This window comes from Macrobrachium rosenbergii, chromosome 55, assembly GCF_040412425.1.
Source record: "Macrobrachium rosenbergii isolate ZJJX-2024 chromosome 55, ASM4041242v1, whole genome shotgun sequence".
Taxonomy (NCBI): Eukaryota; Metazoa; Arthropoda; class Malacostraca; order Decapoda; family Palaemonidae; genus Macrobrachium; species Macrobrachium rosenbergii.
In genome coordinates, this window is record NC_089795.1 from 2,994,631 (window position 1) to 3,012,264 (window position 17,634).

At 36.2% G+C, this 17,634-nt stretch overlaps 2 protein-coding genes across 2 annotated transcripts; both read right to left on the bottom strand.

The window, feature by feature from the left end:
* Positions 1–5,288: 5,288 nt before the first annotated feature.
* LOC136835546 (uncharacterized) lies at positions 5,289–6,492 on the bottom strand. Its single transcript, XM_067099192.1, has 2 exons — positions 6,340–6,492; positions 5,289–5,861 (listed from the first exon to the last, which is right to left on the bottom strand). Exons 1-2 carry the CDS (start codon positions 6,490–6,492, stop codon positions 5,289–5,291), a joined length of 726 nt encoding a protein of 241 aa, XP_066955293.1.
* A 734-nt stretch (positions 6,493–7,226) lies between these two features.
* LOC136835548 (uncharacterized) lies at positions 7,227–9,626 on the bottom strand. Its single transcript, XM_067099193.1, has 3 exons — positions 9,069–9,626; positions 7,729–7,850; positions 7,227–7,380 (listed from the first exon to the last, which is right to left on the bottom strand). Exons 1-3 carry the CDS (start codon positions 9,624–9,626, stop codon positions 7,227–7,229), a joined length of 834 nt encoding a protein of 277 aa, XP_066955294.1.
* Between the last annotated feature and the right edge of the window lie 8,008 nt (positions 9,627–17,634).

The window sequence follows — 17,634 nt, forward strand, 5'->3', positions numbered from 1 at the left end:
AAACACTCCTGGGAAAAGTGCGAATGTACCAGAAATACAAGACCTTGAGCACTCAACGGTGTGTCACTGTAGCACCTCAACAAATACCAGTAATAACAGCCACGAGTACCACTGGTTCAGGTGCTAAATGTGAGAATGCTCTCTAGTGAAATTTATCTTAATAAAGCTGGACAAACAGTTTTTTCCAACGATGGTCTGAATTATGATCATCATTTGTAGGAAACATTAAATCAGCTCCAGCAATGAGACAGAGATCACCAGAGGCTGTAGTATATGCACAGAAGAAAAATATTTCACCATTGATAAACACAAGAAATACAAACTTTGTGAAACTATTATATTCATCTGCGTAAATTTGTTCTACAACCTAATTTTGATCCACTGTTTTCATTCTGCTTTCCTAAATTACTCTTTCCGACAATTCCTTTTTTTATTCGGTTGTGAACCGTGGGATGGATCTTCTAAACTGGATGGAATCAGGACTCTCAAATATTTGACTGCTGTCTTTGAATTTCGATCTTTTTATAATATTAAATTGTCTACTGATGTTTGTCTTTGTTCATATTCCACCTATAGAAAATATCTTTAAATTATTTAGACGTTTGAATTATTTAAATCTAGGAATAATTATCTCATACAAAAATAACTCCGCATTTCATAATTTTGCCATCTTAAGGCAGACTCGAAGGTCATCCACGTAATATTGATATCTGGAATGGTCTTCAAAACTAGCTGAATCAACTCACATCGAAAACTTGTTATCAAGTACGATTACTTAATGAGATGGCAATCTCACAGCACATAATAAGCTAAGATTAATTTTAAAATGTTTTCGGAAGCGTAGAGGTTGAGGCATGGCACATCAAATATATGAAAACATTCACAAAGTAATTTCCTTGTATATATATTAAACATTAGGGTATACAATCAGTTACACGTCCATGTTAAATTTATTGAAATTGGTAGACAGTAACACGTCGAAAATGAAGTAAATTATTTATGTTACGTTTTGTTGAATCCTGTGCTGTTTGTTCAGTAGTTCCTTCTGTTTTAGTTTTCTATATCTATTTGATATAATTTTCAAATAAACAGTAATTCCATCCAGCGTTTGTAACACTATTTTTACACTATTGATGCAATGTTTATTCCATATCGGTTACTAGATCAGCTGAAAAACATTTGTAATTCCTCGGTTTTGATTATTTCTCCCAAGGAGACTAATATTTGCAAAAAACGTCTACTGATTTAAAGTTAATATGTAAAATATAAAAATAAGTAGTTTTAATATTATTCATAAACATGATTATTATTATAATAATTCTTATTTTAATAAGATAACCAAAGTGATTAATGAGCAAACCTCAGCTGAGGAGGCCTAGAAATGTTGCTATGAAGGAAAATTCGGAAACTTGAAATAAACAGTCAATCTGGGGACCACAGCTGCAATTGAAGTTACGGTCGAAGATATCGGCCATATTAAAGACCATTATTGATGGGCCATCAGGTGTGCAAAGGCTGGTTTGGGTGGTGACTGACGTAGCTATACCGCGTAAACTAAACGCTCCCAATTTGTTTGTGCATCTGCGGTTCCCTTTGATCAGGTAAAATAAAGAATAAATTGACTGTTCACGATGTCCTCTTTGGCCTCACCACCCTGACTTTCTTTCTCAACTTTCTCGTACCGGCTATAGTAACTGGATAAATACTGGTTATTCTTCGTTTCAAATTTCTAATATTATAATCTGCCTTTGTGTTCATATGTCTATGCCTCCACCTGTGTATTTATATGAGAAGAAGACTAAGAAACATCGTATCGCTTATTTTATTGATCATGCCAAAGAAAGAGTATAGAAGAGTAATGCTTCAAAGAGTGCACAAAGGTAAGTGGAAGAGAAAAGAAAGAAAGGAGAAATTTTAGCAAAAGAGCAGAATCTAATCATTAGTGAAGCCTGTTTTACTGGTAATAGGGATCAGAGATGAATAAAGATAAGACGAAGAGAAGTAACCATAAAGCAACTGCTAATATTATGAAGAGAGGGAAAAAATAATTGCTTTATGTAGTAGATAGACAGTTAAATGAGCTTCACTGTAACTGACAGTACGTTGTTTCCACAAGGCAGGTCATGAAACGCAAGAAGCTCCAGTTTCATTATGCAAACAAACCAACTGTCATAATACTTTCAATGTTATTTATAATTACTGAACTGGACAACTATTCTTTCTTACGGGAAAATTTATTGAGTTACTTCGTGACAGAATTCCGTATTCTATCAGTGTAATTGTTCAGTGATAAATATCTTTGGAGAACGGCGTTTTGCTACCTGTTTCATTTACTTTTAGAATGTTCATTAAAATATCAGTTGATTCCACTGACTGTATTTGCAGTGTTACCACCAGTAATTATTCTAATGACTTCTATACCTTGTCCGATAATGGAATTTGTAATGATAGAAATGGAAATGTGTGGCCTTTTAGTCGTAAGTCTTTCGTATTTAATAACTGGGAACATTCCTTTTTTTCAGAAATATGCATTAAAGCAAATCAACTGATAAATTGTGTGTATGCATTTTTCTAATTTTTCATCCATGGCACAGGTTGTACTAGAAAGTCTAGTCATTATTTTCATACTCACATTTGGAAGATTTGTTAGTGAAATTCCAAAAACAAAAATCTTGAAACATGGAAAGGATTTGCCACAATCAACAAATGGCAAATTACAGAACTTCATCATTGTACTCTTTGGATTACAATGAAGCTTTTCATTTGGTAAGGCTATTTACCTGAATAATGTTGAACTTCTTAACGCCCTTAATCTTCTCATATATAAAAGTGAATGCTTGTATGTTTGTTTGTATAGTATGTTTGTGCGCTATAGAAATCCGAACTGCTTGACTAATCTACAAAAAATTTGGCACGTGGCCATCATTTGACCCAACTTAGATAATAGGGTAGGTACCAAAGCTGTATCCCCTTCCCTTTCTTCTTCCCCCATCCCCCTTACCTTTGCAATTTATGTAGTATATAAACTCTACGGATTTATCATACCCCATTTCACGTACACTAGACCATAGAAATATACTGTATTATTGAAAATGCTTTCCTTTCCTGTGATCATTAATTCTGTATCAAGTTTGTGTTTAGGTTTAGTGGGGATGTGTTTAGGTTTAGCAGGTGGTGTGTTTAGGTTTAGTAGGGGGTTGTGTTTAGGTTTAGTGAGTGGGTGTGTTTAGATATGATGGGGGTGTGCTCACCTTTAACAAGGGACATGTGTTTAAGGGTGCATTCAGGTTTAATGAGACATGTGTTTAGGTCCAGTGTGGGGTGTGTGTTTAGTTTTCGTGGGGGTGAGTTTAGGTACAGTAGGGGTGCATTTAGGTTTAGTGAAGGGTGTGTTTAGGTTTAGTGGAGGGTGCATTTAGGTTTACTGGGAGGGGTGTTTATGTTTAGAGGAGAATGTGTTCAGGGTTGGTGGTAGGGGAGTTTACTTTTAGTGGTGGGTGTGTTTAGGTTTAGAGAGGTTGTGTTTTGGTTTAGTGGGGGTGTGTTTACGTTCAGTGGGGATGTGTTTACGTTTAGTGGGGTCTTTCGATTTATGGGGTGTTTAGGTTTAGTTGGGGTTTGTTTAGGTTTAGTGGGGGATGCATTTAGGTTTAATGGGTAGTGTGTGTTTACATTTAGTAGGGGTGTTTTCAGGTTTGGTGGGAGGGGTGTTTAAGTTTAGTGAATGTGTATTTAGGTTTAGTGGCGTGTGTTCTGGTTTAAAGGGGGTGCATTTAGGTTTAGTGTGGGGACGTGCTCAGGTTTAGTAGGGGTGTGTTAAGGTTAGTGGGGTTGTGAGTAGACTTAGTGGGGGTTTTCAGTTAAGTAGGGGTGTGTTTAGGTATTGTAGGGGGTATGTTTAGGTTTAATGGGGGTATGATTTGATTTATGGGATGTTTAGGTTCAGCAGGGAGGTGTTTATATTTGGTGGGGGATGTGTTTAGCTTTAATAGGGGTCGTGTGTTTAGGTTTAGTGTTGGTGCATTTAGGTTTGTGAAGAATGTATTTAGGTTTAGCGGGAGTGAGTGTTTAGGTTTAGTTGGGATGAGTTTAGGTATAGTTGGGGTACATTTAGTTCTAGTGAGGGGTGCATTTATGTTTTGCGGGTGGTGTGTTTTTAGGTTTAGTTTGTGGGGGGGTTTGTTTAGGCTTAGTGATGGGTTCATTTAGGTTTAGTAGGAGGAGTGCCTATGTTTAGTGGAGGAAGTTTGGTGGGTGGAGTGTTTAGGTTTAGTGGTGGATGTGTTTAGGTTTAGTGGGGGTGTGGTTAGGTTTAGTGGGGGATGAGTTTAGGTTTAGTGGGGTAAGTTTCCATTCAGGGGATGCTTAGGCTTACTGGGGGTGTGTTTAGGTTTAGCTGGGGCTGTGTTAAGGTTTAGTGGGGTTGCATCTATGTTTAGTGGGTGGTGTGTGTTTATGTTTAGTGGGGGTGTGTTTAGGTTTGGTGGATGGGGTGTTTATGTTAAGTGGACGGTGTGTTTAGGTTTATAGGTTGTGTGTTTTTCTTTAGTGGGAGTGTGCTTAGGTTTAGTTGGGGAGTGTGTTTAGTTTTAGTGGCACCTGTGTTTTGATTTTGGGGGTATTTAGGTTTATTGGGGGGTGTGTTTAGGTTTAGTGTGGGGTGTTTCTGTTTAGCAGGAACATGTTAATCAAAACCACACCACATTTTACTTCCTTTCTAAGGTAAATGATTGATTGTCATTCAGAGTATTGCCGGGTAACGCCGGGTTGGTCAGCTAGTATGAAATAAAAGTAAGTAAAATTCGTATTATGAAAACTTTTTACCATCTTTAAAATCCGATACCAAATCTAATTTCCCATGTCATCATTGCCTACCTGCTAAAAGGCTTCATCAGAAAAATATGTAATGATTCCAATACCTAAGAAGAATGATGAATACTTTTTGTTTATTGACTCATAGCATTTAGGGTGGTAAGCCAAGCACTGGGTATAGCATTCTCATACTGAGGACGTTCTAGGAAATACCGGATTCTGAATATGTCTTTATTACTGGAACTCGTACAAACAACTGACAGAAAATACAAGACCAGGAACAGAAGTAAATATGTAAATATGAGAGTAATGAAGGAAACTAGCTCGGAAGCATTGTTAATATAAACAAGTGCAGCTTAACAACTTAAAAGGATTAATAGCTTTAAGAATAACAAGCACTTCTGCTAAATAAGAAATTCTAAACATATACATATATTACACTCCTCCCCCTCAAAAGTACACATTGTTTACATCAATTAATACCCTAGTCTATCAGGAGGACGTCTTTCTCTCAAAGGATATCTTCGTTGATTGGTTTCTTCTTTGATTATGTCCCTCGAACTTAAAGGCTCATTGGTTCCAATGTCGTTGTCGATATTATCACTAGATGCCGGACTCTGAATATTTTCATCGCTCTCTGGTTCAATCGTAGGTGGTACATCCACTGATGGTAATGCCTCCGGTATTAGGATTTCTTTTGAGGCTTCTGAAGGGCTCAAAATAAGCCAATAATTCAAAGGTAACAGGTGATTGATATGTTTTAGCACCTGCCTGCCATCCACTGATACCCGGTAGTTTACCGATCCTTCAGTTGATATAACTTTTCCTTTTTCCCATGTCCATCCTCCTTTGGCAGCATTCAACCTAACCAGGACAGGATCGTCGACTTCAAAAGTACGATTTCGAGTGCGTCCCCTCAAATCATGATAATATTTTTGGGACGACTGAGCTTTCACTGCTTGTTCCGTAGGATCAGGACGTAATAAGGACAATCTAGTTCGAACTTCGCGTTGTAAAAACAAGGAAGAAGGCGTAGTTCCCGTTGAGGTCTGCGGTGTATTACGATAAGAAAAGAGGAATTTAGCAACTAATGTCTGGACACTAAATTTTTCCCAATTTTTACAAAAAAAAATTCTTAAAAGTTTGAACCAATCTTTCTACTTGCCCGTAACTTTTAGGCGAATATGTTGCACTACACAAATGCTTAACTCCATTATTTCCCAGAAATTCCGAGAATTCATGAGATACAAACTGACTTCCGTTATCACTAACTAAAGGTTTAGGTAACCCGTAAGAAGCCATTGACATCCGCAGCACTTCAATGACCTTTGTAGAAGTTGTACAATTCATATGATATATTTCAGGCCATTTTGAATGTGAATCTACGACTAAAAGAAATCTATGATTATCTTTTTCCGCAAAATTTACGTGAATCCTCTCCCAAGGACCTCTTGATAATGGCCAAGGACTCAGTGGCACCTCTTGGGGCATATTCTGATGAATCTGGCATGTTAGACAATTTTTTACCATTTGCTCGATATCATTATCTAATCCTGGCCACCACACGTAACTCATTGCTTTACTCTTGGTTTTAACAATCCCCATATGATCCTCATGAAGTTCCTCTAACACTCGCCTTCTTAGGCTGGAGGGCGTACTCTGCTGCCACGTATGAGACATCCTTGTTCAATGGATAACTCTCTAAAAATTCTGATACGCTTCATAACCCTCAGGACACACTCTTGGCCAGCCGTTTATTACATAATACATCGTCTTACTTAATATGGAATCTTTTTTCGTATACTGCATAATCATCTTGGAAGACACTGGTAATTCATCCATAAAACATACAACATATTCTGACTCTGGGAATTTTGTCTCCTGGCAAGGTAATCTTGATAACATATCGGCATTGGCATGATTTTTACTTGATTTATAACTTATTGTAAAATTATAAGCTGACAGAGCCAAAGCCCATCGCTGAATTCTTGAAGAAGCAGCCTCAGGAACACGTTTATCATTGCCAAATAACATAACTTAAGGCTGGTGATCAGTCAGTAACTGGAAATGCGTACCCCACAGATACATTCGAAATTTAGATACGGCAAAGATAATTGCCAAGGCCTCTCTTTCCACCTGTGAGTAATTGCGCTCCGCCACTTTTAGAAGTAAGTATACCTTAGTTTTACCAGACCACTGAGCTGATTAACAGCTCTCCTAGGGCTGGCCCGAAGGATTAGACTTATTTTTACGTGGCTAAGAACCAATTGGTTACTTAGCAACGGGACCTACAGCTTATTGTGGAATCCGAACCACATTATAGCGAGAAATGAATTTCTATCACCAGAAATAAATTCCTCTAACTCTTCATCAGCCGGCGGCGGGAATTGAACTCCGGCCCATCGAATGACGGTCTAAAGCTCAACCGACTCGGCCAGCAGAGGGCTCGCCACTTTTAGAGACCGAGAAGGGTAAGCAATTGGTCTTTCACTGCCATCAGGCATCAGATGCGAAATAACAGCTCCTAGACCATAAGCTGATGCATCTGCTGCCAACCGTATTTCCAATCTAGAATCGAAATGAACTAAAAAATTAGCAGATGTTAACATCTGTTTTATCTTTTTGAAAGCCCTTTCGCAGTCCTCATTCCACTTGAATTTATTACTTTTGCGGAGTAATTTATGCATTGGCTCTAAAACTGTTGCCAAGTTATCTAAAAACTTCCCATAATACCCAACCATTCCAATCAGTGCTCTCAGCTCTGTAATATTGGTTGGCCTTGGTGCCTTTAATATTGCATCAATTTTTTTTTGAGTCATATTTAACAAACTGGCATCAATTGCATGCCCAAGATACTCAACTCTATCTTTCATAAAAGCACATTTCTTAATCTTCAGCCGAATATTGTGTGCTAACAGCCTATCCAGAACTTTTCTCAGATTTTGAAGGTGATCCTCATTGTTTTTACCTGTTACAATTATATCATCCAGCAAGCATCCACAGTTATCGATGTCACTTAATATGGTATCCATTACTCTCTGGAATATGGCGGGTGCAGAAGCTATGCCGTACATCATTCTGTTTACTTTATATAGTCCTTTATGCGTATTAATTGTCAACATTTCCCTAAATTCCGGAGACACTTCCAATTGTTCGTAAGCGCGAGAAAGATCTAGCTTGGTAAATTTCTGTCCACCTGCTAATTTAGCAAATAGATCTTGCGTAGTTGGAAAAGGATAAATGTCGACATCAATTGCTTTATTTACTGTAGCCCTGTAATCACCACAAATACGAACACTGCCGTCTGCTTTACCTATACAGACTACTGGAGTAGCCCAACTACTGTGAGTCACTTTAGATATAATCCCTTGTTCCTCCATTAAGTCTAACTGCCTGCTAACTCTTTCTCGCAAGGCGTAAGGAACGGGTCTCGCCCGACAAAACTTTGGAAATATACCGTCTTTCATTTTGAAATGGGCTTGAAATCCTTTAATCTTTTCGAAGGAACTCGAAAAAACATTAGGATACGATCCGATGACAGAGAATTCATCTTCCACTTCAAAGATATTTTTCCAGTCAAATTTTAGATACATTAACCAATCCCGCCCCAGTAATGAAGGTCTATCTCCCTCAACAACCTTTAAGGGCAATTGTAACTTTTGATCTTTATACTGTACTAGCATCAGAGCCTCCCCCACTATCTTTAAGATTTCAGCTGAATATGTACGTAAAATACTGCTGGAAGGCTTCAGCTTTGCATTAGGATACAGTTTGAAGAATGTTTTGGATCCTATAACAGATATACTAGCCCCTGTGTCTAGTTGAAACTTCACTGGTTTTCCATTGAGTAATACCTCAATCATAATTGCCTTGGGAGAGTTCAGTTTAATGCCATCAATCTGATGTAATTCCAGAATTTTTTCTTGAATCTCATCGTTCAGGTCATCTGATTTCTCCTCGACAGTATTCAAATATCTTGATCTACAAGCACGAGCAACATGTCCAATTTTTCCTCCTGATAGACTAGGGTATTAATTGATGTAAACAATGTGTACTTTTGAGGGGGAGGAGTGTAATATATGTATATGTTTAGAATTTCTTACATTAATACACGTAAAACTTCTGAATTTGCAATTTCTGGCAAAATGATTCTTTCCGTTACAACAATAACATCTAAGCTCATTTTTGTCTTTGACATTCATAACATTCTTATGATCTGTATTTTTTTCATCTTCTGTGCGTTTTGCGGCCTCAACCTGAAGAGTTTCATCGTCCCCCGATGCTACATTGAAAGGTCTCAATTCACGTGATGATTTCTTAGTCATCTCAAATGCAACCGCGAGCTCTACAGCCTTAGCGAAACTCAGGTCATTTTTCCTAAGTAGTTCTCTCTGTACTTCTACATCAGCGATCCCTACCACAAATTTATCTCGTAACGCGTCATTCAGAAAATCACCATACTGGCACGTAGAGGACATGTTCTTAAGAACAGCCACATAATCAGATATAGTTTCATCGCTTCCTTGGCGTCTTCTGTTAAATTTGAATCGTTCCGCAATCACACTACGCACTGGAGAGAAATGATTTTTAAGAACCAAAATTAACTCGTCAAACGTCTTGGAATTCGGATTACTTGGATGGATCAGATCTCTTAATATAGCATAGTTCTTGGGCCCCACCAAAGTTAAAAATACAGCAGTCTTCTTCTCCTCTTCAATGTCATTTACGGTGAAAAACAACTGCACTCTTTCTACATAAACATCAAAGTCTTCCAGATCCGGATTATAGTCTGCAACATTTCCAAGATAGGGCATCTCGATGTCTGCCGATCACGAAGAATCTGAGTTTTCCTTGTTTTATCCTCGTCGCCAATATAGCATTCTCATACTGAGGACGTTCTAGGAAATACCGGCTTCTGAATATGTCTTTATTACTGGAACTCGTACAAACAACTGACAGAAAATACAAGACCAGGAACAGAAGTAAATATGTAAATATGAGAGTAATGAAGGAAACTAGCTCGGAAGCATTGTTAATATAAACAAGTGCAGTTTAACAACTTAAAAGGATTAATAGCTTTAAGAATAACAAGCACTTCTGCTAAATAAGAAATTCTAAACATATACATATATTACACTGGGTTACTTGCTGTTATACAGCGCTCAAGACAGCGAAAAGGGAGGAACCGCGAGAAAACCCACCGTTATATTAAGAAGTAACAGTTACAGGTGTTGAGCTGCAGGAATGAAGAATGCGGAATGCGGAATGAGGAATGCGGAAAGGGAGGTAAAGTCACAGGCTAACAAAGTGGATACAGCCAAGGGTCGAATGGTCGATGCAAACACCATATAGCAGGTGCAGGAACTGCACTATCCCGCTACGGGAAACATTGTATATTGACTTGTTTGAGTGCTATCACTGTATTCCTTATCATTATTCCTCAGTTCTCAATGATGGCCCAGTCTTTCATATTCCCTGTTACCTTCTGTTACTTCTTTCAAACGAACACCATATTCTTTGGAAACTTGAACTTCAAGTCAATGGCCCTGTGGGGTTGTTTCATATTAATTAATAGTATCATGTTCTGAATAATAATAATAATAATAATAATAATAATAATAATAATAATAATAATAATAATAATAATAATAATAATAATACTGCAATAGATTGTTTAGGTCTAAATGACATGCTTCTGCTTGTTGAGCAGTCGGTCAGCTCTCAGGTTTTACAGCTCTCGTTGCCTTCCTATTTCCTTGTCTTATCTATCGTTCCACTCGGGGTTACATTTGCAGTACTCTATTTTCCTCTAACTTTAGCCACACAGTCATCGTTCATGCATTGTAAATGGATTTTAAAACGACATCCGACCACTTGTACGGTCGGCCTTCAAATAAGATAAAAGATAATTTGAACTTGCGCAGTAGTATGATTAATATATAAATGTTAGCGTCGGACTGTGAAATTATAGACATTTATTTTTCTGAAAGGTGATCATGCCATCTATCCAACATTCTAGGTTCTCTTCTAGTTACTCTGAGTATTTCCCCAAAGTAGTTTTTGTACTGACCTTTCGTGTCCAGTCTTTACAATTAAGCAAACCATCTCAAAACACTCTTTTCAGGTTTTTAGCTAAACTTTTTTTGAACCATTTCTCTTCATATTTCAGTGACCTATAGTTGTCTCTCTTCCTACCATCACCAGTTATATTTACTCTCAAATGGCCAGACTAGTTAACTGCTATACTGCCACCATTCATATTAACATTCATTACTCTTCCGGATTTCCATTTTCATTTAACCTTACTTTATTTTTTTTATTTATATTTTGAACTATATATATATTTGTATTATATATATCATATATATATCATCTATATATATATATATATATATTCATAATATATTATATATCTAACTATTTCTCTAGATCCACCTTTCACACCAACACATAATCACCTTCAGTAAAAACCTTTAGCCATTCTCACCAATTGCTTCATCAGCTTATTTTAGGTCTAGTATTATATCTCACACAGTATTTACCATTTATTTTTTATCTAAATTTTTCTTAGTAAGCAGATCATTCTCACAGGCTTTCTCGTGTCTATTCTTTTGTCATGTGTTTTATATGCTCACTTAAAATCCTACCACACGTCTTCCATGGTATAAAGTATATACTAAGTAATGGAATATGCCCTCTTCCCCAAAATACTGTAGCCACCATCGCCTTTGCCTGTGTAGGGTGGAGCTAATATTTTTCCTACCCATCTCTCCAGAACCGTATCAAAACATACCTTACAAACTTTGGTCAGGAACTTTAGCAGAATCTCATCACCCTATCAGCATCTCAACTGTAATCCGAAATGCTTGGTGTTTTTCCATTCTTCAGTTTCCAACCTATGCTATTCAGTTATATTCTTAGATCTTATAGCTCTTATTCTTATCCAGCTTCCAGATATAACAGATCTTCAAATTGCTCCCTCGATCGACCCATAGTTGTGTATGGGCCGTAGAGTGGCTATAGGATAGTGTTCTCGGCGCACTACTGTTTATATTATATAAGCATGGTGAGTGGTTTGGCCTTGATAATAAACTTATGCGTGTATAGACGATGATACTACTATATTTGCATCGATCCCAAGTCGTGTATGTAGACCAGTGGATGCCGAATCTTTTCGCAGGTTATTAAACAGACATCTAAGGTATATCACATTTGGTAATTAATGTATTAGTATCCATATTTGTCACTGTCATCTAATTGTCTCACTGTACATACAAAAGTTTTCATAACTCTGGTCAACCTTTGCATTCAGATTTTCCTAAACAATAACATTCAGCCAGGATTACTATACATGTGTAGTTGATTTTAACATTCTTCCCCTGCCTCGTATAAATTTCTTTTCATTAAAGGAGTTAACTTTTAGCAAATAATAGATATAGAAAAAAATAAATATATAGATATGATTTTTCACAAAACCTTTCTTGAAGGTTAAGTGCACATGAAACCATTATGATCAGAAAATTTTTCAGTATTTTCCACCTTTTTTGTATTACCTTATCTATTTTAATTTATTTTTTATGATAAAAACATAGGGGAAATTGTTTTAAACTACATCAGTTTTTCCGTCTGCGATGTATGTGATTTTTTACAGAGATCACCCGTAACATATTTTCATATCCTGTTGTGCAATAATATTCTTGAATCACTACTTTAAAATAGCAATGGATTAAAAAAATAAAAATAAAAATAAACAATACCTGCAGAATTACTGGCAACTTCCACCAAACCTGTATTATGATTCCTATTCATTTGAACACGATACCGAGTAAGCATAATATACCGAATTGTATATTTGGGGGGAAAGTAATACCAGAAACCTACTAATTTCTGAAATGATAATTTTCCCTCTCAGCAACACACAATGATCTGCAACATGTTACCTTTACTACGACAGCCTTAACATTCAAACTACATGAAAATCGTGTTCACAGACTCGGTGTTTTCAGTCACTGGTACATATTGGTACTGAATATTTATTTGTACATTTACGTTCACTAACTCGAGAAATGCTGCGTTCAGTTATTTCAGAATTATGAAGGGATTTTTCTTTCAAAACCCCAGAGGTTGTTTGGTGAGAAATGTAGCATTTATCACGACTGCTCCTGAATCAGGTTCTGTCAACTGTAGGTCTACCTTTCAGTCCGATAGATTTATTGACAATCACTGATTAATCCTCTTATTCTTAACCTTGTTTATTTACTTCCATTAACATGCTTTTGAAGGTACTCAAAATCAGTTTTCAATGATTATATGATGATTTACAATTTTGGTTACCTTAGTGTGTGTTGTTTATGGTCTACTTTTCTTTTCCTTGCACACATGTCTCTAGTATTCCACTGATCCTTTTTCCTTTCCCGTTGTTCTTGTTACGTGCATTTCATCTCTTTTCTCTTATCACATGAAGATTCCTTAACGTTTACGTCAAAATTCCTGTCTCCCACCCTCTTCATTATCTGTGTTTGGCGATGCTGTCAACCCTAATGTGTCCTCCGAATTAGTACAACAAAATGCTGGAGATTATATTTCACTTTCCCTTTTGTTTCTTTCCTTTATGATGATAGATATGATTTTCTCCTCTTCAGAGAAATTGCGTCAGCGGATATCTGTAATAATAATCCAAGATTTCTTCATGATTGATTTGTTTCCTTTGTTTACATTTGTACACTCCAGATATGATGTACTTTTATTAAAAGAATAAGTAGAAATTTAAGTACGTACGTTTGAAATCTTATATAAAGAGGATAAAGCAATGTTGCATTACATCAATGTCCCTGATTACATTGCATCAGTTTCATTCACTCACGCACAGTGCGAAGTCGGGTGAAGAGTATGTAGACTTCAGCTTAGATGGTCATTAATACATCTAACTATTATACTTCTGCAGGACCAGTCACTTCTCTGTGGTAACTGACTTATGTGTACAAAAGCAATATTGTTCTTCTGCTACTTCTAACTCCTTCTAACTGAATATTTATGTTGCTTTATTCTGGCATTTATTTCCTTAATTGTATGGCCTACATTTGTATGTATATTCTTTATTTACAAAACTTTATGCTGGATCGGTATCAGAATATCTCGGAAAGCAAATAACCAGATCAGATTAATCACTATTAACCAATTATATTTTAGAACTAATTAAATTTTAGTTTTTTATTGTAAGTTAATTTTTTGATGGACAGTTCTAAAAACAAACGTTTGTTATGGTAATAGGTAAACCTCTATCAAAACTTCCTCAAATTTTCATTTTCAAAAAAGAGTTAAGATGAAAGCTCCGCCCATTCCCATGCTGGAGATAACCTGGACATTAATTTAAGTGGCACATAACTGGCCCAAATTAATGAAAGCCAATGAATTTTACATAATGGATCTGGTCAATTAAAGATTGGCCCTGAAAGCGGATCTGGATGAATTAAACAATGCTAATGAAAAATCTGGTTATGGTACAAATCTATAAGCACTGGACTTAACTTTGACTGCCCGTTGGAACAAAAGCCAAGAGTGGTAAAGAGAAGTTAATAAAATATGGCCAAACCTAATGACTTTCACCAGGACTACTTCTAGATTACAGAGCATAAAACTTAAGTCCAGGTGCTCAAAAATAACATGAGCAAATAGAAAAAGAGGTGAACGTTAAGGAAATTCAGTTGTATAAACTGATACTTCCTAATTATTCAAACCATAACATAGAAGTAAAACTAATGCAACTTGTCCAGTGAACATATATTTATGACCTCAGATAGTACAGTTTCCAGAAGTCTCATAGCTATCTGACTGCAAAATACATAAAAATAATGCTAATATCTTTCAGGATACATTTCACTAATTATAGGGATATAGGCAGTTATAAATCTGAAGTCAATTTAGCAGTAACATTGTAGGAATAAAAAAGATAGGTAAGGTGATTTATACTATGGACATGTACAAGATTTTGCGTCCCGACAGTTGATGTGTTGACGTCTACAGTGGCCATGGTCTGAGAAAGACCAAGTGGAGAATATTGGCTTGCATCAAAACCTCCTTGTTGGTGGGGCAGCGGATGAGCAAGTGAAGTGTTTATGTGATCAGGTGAGGCCCGAGGCAGGTGAGCTGCTCTCTACCTGACCTGTGTATGCTCTAATGGCGGTAGTCCTATAAAAGCTATAATAATCTTGACCTTAATGAAATGTAAGCAACCTAAGTAAGTTTCGATAGTTTTCTCTTTACTAATGACCATAAACTATGAAGCATCCATGTTGCTAATAAGAAAATGTGATAATATTAAAAAAGGATAGACTGTAGGAAGAAAGATAATGAAAAAGAGAAGCAGCTATGGCATACCAGATTCTTAATCGACATTCTTCCCCTTTTCTCTATTCATGCCTTTATTTCCCTTTAATTTTTTTATCATAATTTCTATATCAAAATCCTATCATACATCTTCCGTTATATACTAGTTGTTATGCCCTTAAGATTTTTCAGTCTTGAAAAGGAGCATACATAACATACCAATGTTATTCAATCAATCACATTTCTCCACCGTACATCTCACCTATAAACCTCAGTGCCAGATATCTTTCCATCTTCTGACTTGCTTTCTTGACATTCTCATTATTCCACATTCATCAAATCATTCTGCTTTCTTTCTGACCTACTTATTCAGATCTGTGTTCATCAACTATCCTTTCATTCAACTTCCTTGTAGAACTGTGAAAGAAAACTAGTGCCGGCTTTGTCTGTCCGTCTGCACTTTTCTGTCCGCCCTCAGATCTTAAAAGCTACTGAGGCTAGAGGGCTGCAAGTCGGTATGTTGAGTATCCACCCTCCAATCATCAAACATACCAAATTGCAACCTTCTAGCCTCAGTAGTTTTTATTTTATTTAAGGTTAAATTTAGCCACAGTCATACGTCTGGCAACGCTATATGACAGGCCACCACCGGTCCGTGGCTGAAAGCTTCATGGGTCGCGGCTCATACAGAAAACTCAATTGTGTCGAAGAAACTTCGGCCCATTTTTTAGTTGTTTCTTTCCATTATGCCCTTGTCTACTTTTTACTTTTCTTTCTTGCCTTTCTCTTGACCGTCATACCAGTCCATCAGTGTTCTTATAAATGCTCATCTTTAATATATTGCAAGCACACCACAAATAATCTCAGTTTTTATTTAATAAAATTTTTCATTTCTTTATTTCTGTTTGCTGCTCCTACTCTCCTGAAAAACCAACGCTTTCTGCTTAGCATGTAATGTCTCCATGAAATTTAAACACAATTCATATACTCCATCACCTTCATTGTCTTTTAACTCCAGCTGATTTTTTTTAGTTTTTTAATGTTCTCTCCACTTCCATCTGATCAAACTCACTTGTACTAATTACGCTTATGAGTGTTTTTTTTTTTTTGCTCATTCTCTCAAAATCAAACTTACGTCTACATTTATTTTCACCTTAACTAAATTATTAACGGAAAGTACTCTTTCACTGATGCATTCATTCTAATGACTGATGGTTGTCGTCCTAACATTTATATTCATTCTAATCTTGATACTCTGTTGTGTTGTTTTCATCTCTTTACCTACAATTCAGCGTTAAATTTTCTAAATTAAACCCTAAACCTCGTGTCTCAAAATAACTTTATTCTTTCTTCAGAAGTCGCATTACAAGTTTCTCATTTACAAGCTGATTTTAAACGTTTTACCATTAGGAAATGCTCCCGTTGATTTAACAAGTTTTACGGCAGTTGAGGCGTTATATGACCATTCATTCTAAAGAACGTGATGTGTTAAAAAGGTAGTCTGATTAGATTATTTCATTCTATCACTGAAGGAGCGTTCATAGTGTTGTTTCTATACCTTTATTTATATAAAGATCAAATTTGTTCTTATAAATTTTCTAAAATAAAATTTTTGAGCTCGTGTCTCAAAAGCTGAAGATTCAACTGGTAGATAAAATGTAAAAGCGATTTTAAACGTTTAACCAGACCACTGAGCTGATTAACAGCTTTAGGGCTGTTGAAGGCGTTAGACTTATTTTTACTTGGCTAAGAACCAACTGATTACCTAAAACGGGACCTGATTAGCTTATTGTTCTAACCTTATATGACTGAAAATCAATTTCTTTCATAGAAATAAATTCCTCTAATTTTCATTTATATCGGAGAGTCAAAACGTTCTTATCCAACAGCGACGCCAAAATAAAATCTACCACCTTCTCCAAAGAAAACTAGATAAAAAAGGTAAAATGCACATTGAACCTAACTTGTTTTTTCCGACTATCAAATATTTCGAAAGCGTGGACAGCTGACGACACTCATATTTTATACTGAAATCCCAAGAATGGACCGCAGGTAAGAGGAAGCCCAAGAATTGACTTCCATCTGTAAATAATTACCTTGGTTAGCCTCGCCTTGATAAAGGTTGAATTCTATTGTATAAACGCTGTACATTTTTAGGGTGTGATAATGATTCTAATATTCCTACAAGGAGAAATACATCTTGATTGAAGGTCATTACTATTTTCTAATTATCATCCATCAAAGAAGATTGTTCAACTAAATGCACGCTTGTTACTGAAGACAAAATAACTTCTATAATTTTTAAGTTAAAACCTAAAGACGATGTTGGTTATTGGTACATTTATTATGGAAAATATATTGTTCTTTTTGTCCGATCGATTTATAATTCGAACAAATTACCACACTATACTTACAGTATGTTTTCTTTTCATTGCTGGTATAATTGCTCTAATCAATAAAAGCATACATTAAAATTTAAATAAAGGAAACAGATAA

Coding starts and splice junctions, on each gene's coding strand:
- LOC136835548 (XM_067099193.1), bottom strand. CDS start 9,626: ATGCCCTATCTTGGAAATGTTGCAGACTATAATCCGGATCTGGAAGAC. Junction 7,851..9,068: donor GGGACGATGAAACTCTTCAG/GTTGAGGCCGCA, acceptor GCCATATTCCAG/AGAGTAATGGATACCATATT. Junction 7,381..7,728: donor AGAAAAGTTCTGGATAGGCT/GTTAGCACACAA, acceptor TTTCGATTCTAG/ATTGGAAATACGGTTGGCAG.
- LOC136835546 (XM_067099192.1), bottom strand. CDS start 6,492: ATGTCTCATACGTGGCAGCAGAGTACGCCCTCCAGCCTAAGAAGGCGA. Junction 5,862..6,339: donor ATAATGATATCGAGCAAATG/GTAAAAAATTGT, acceptor AATACACCGCAG/ACCTCAACGGGAACTACGCC.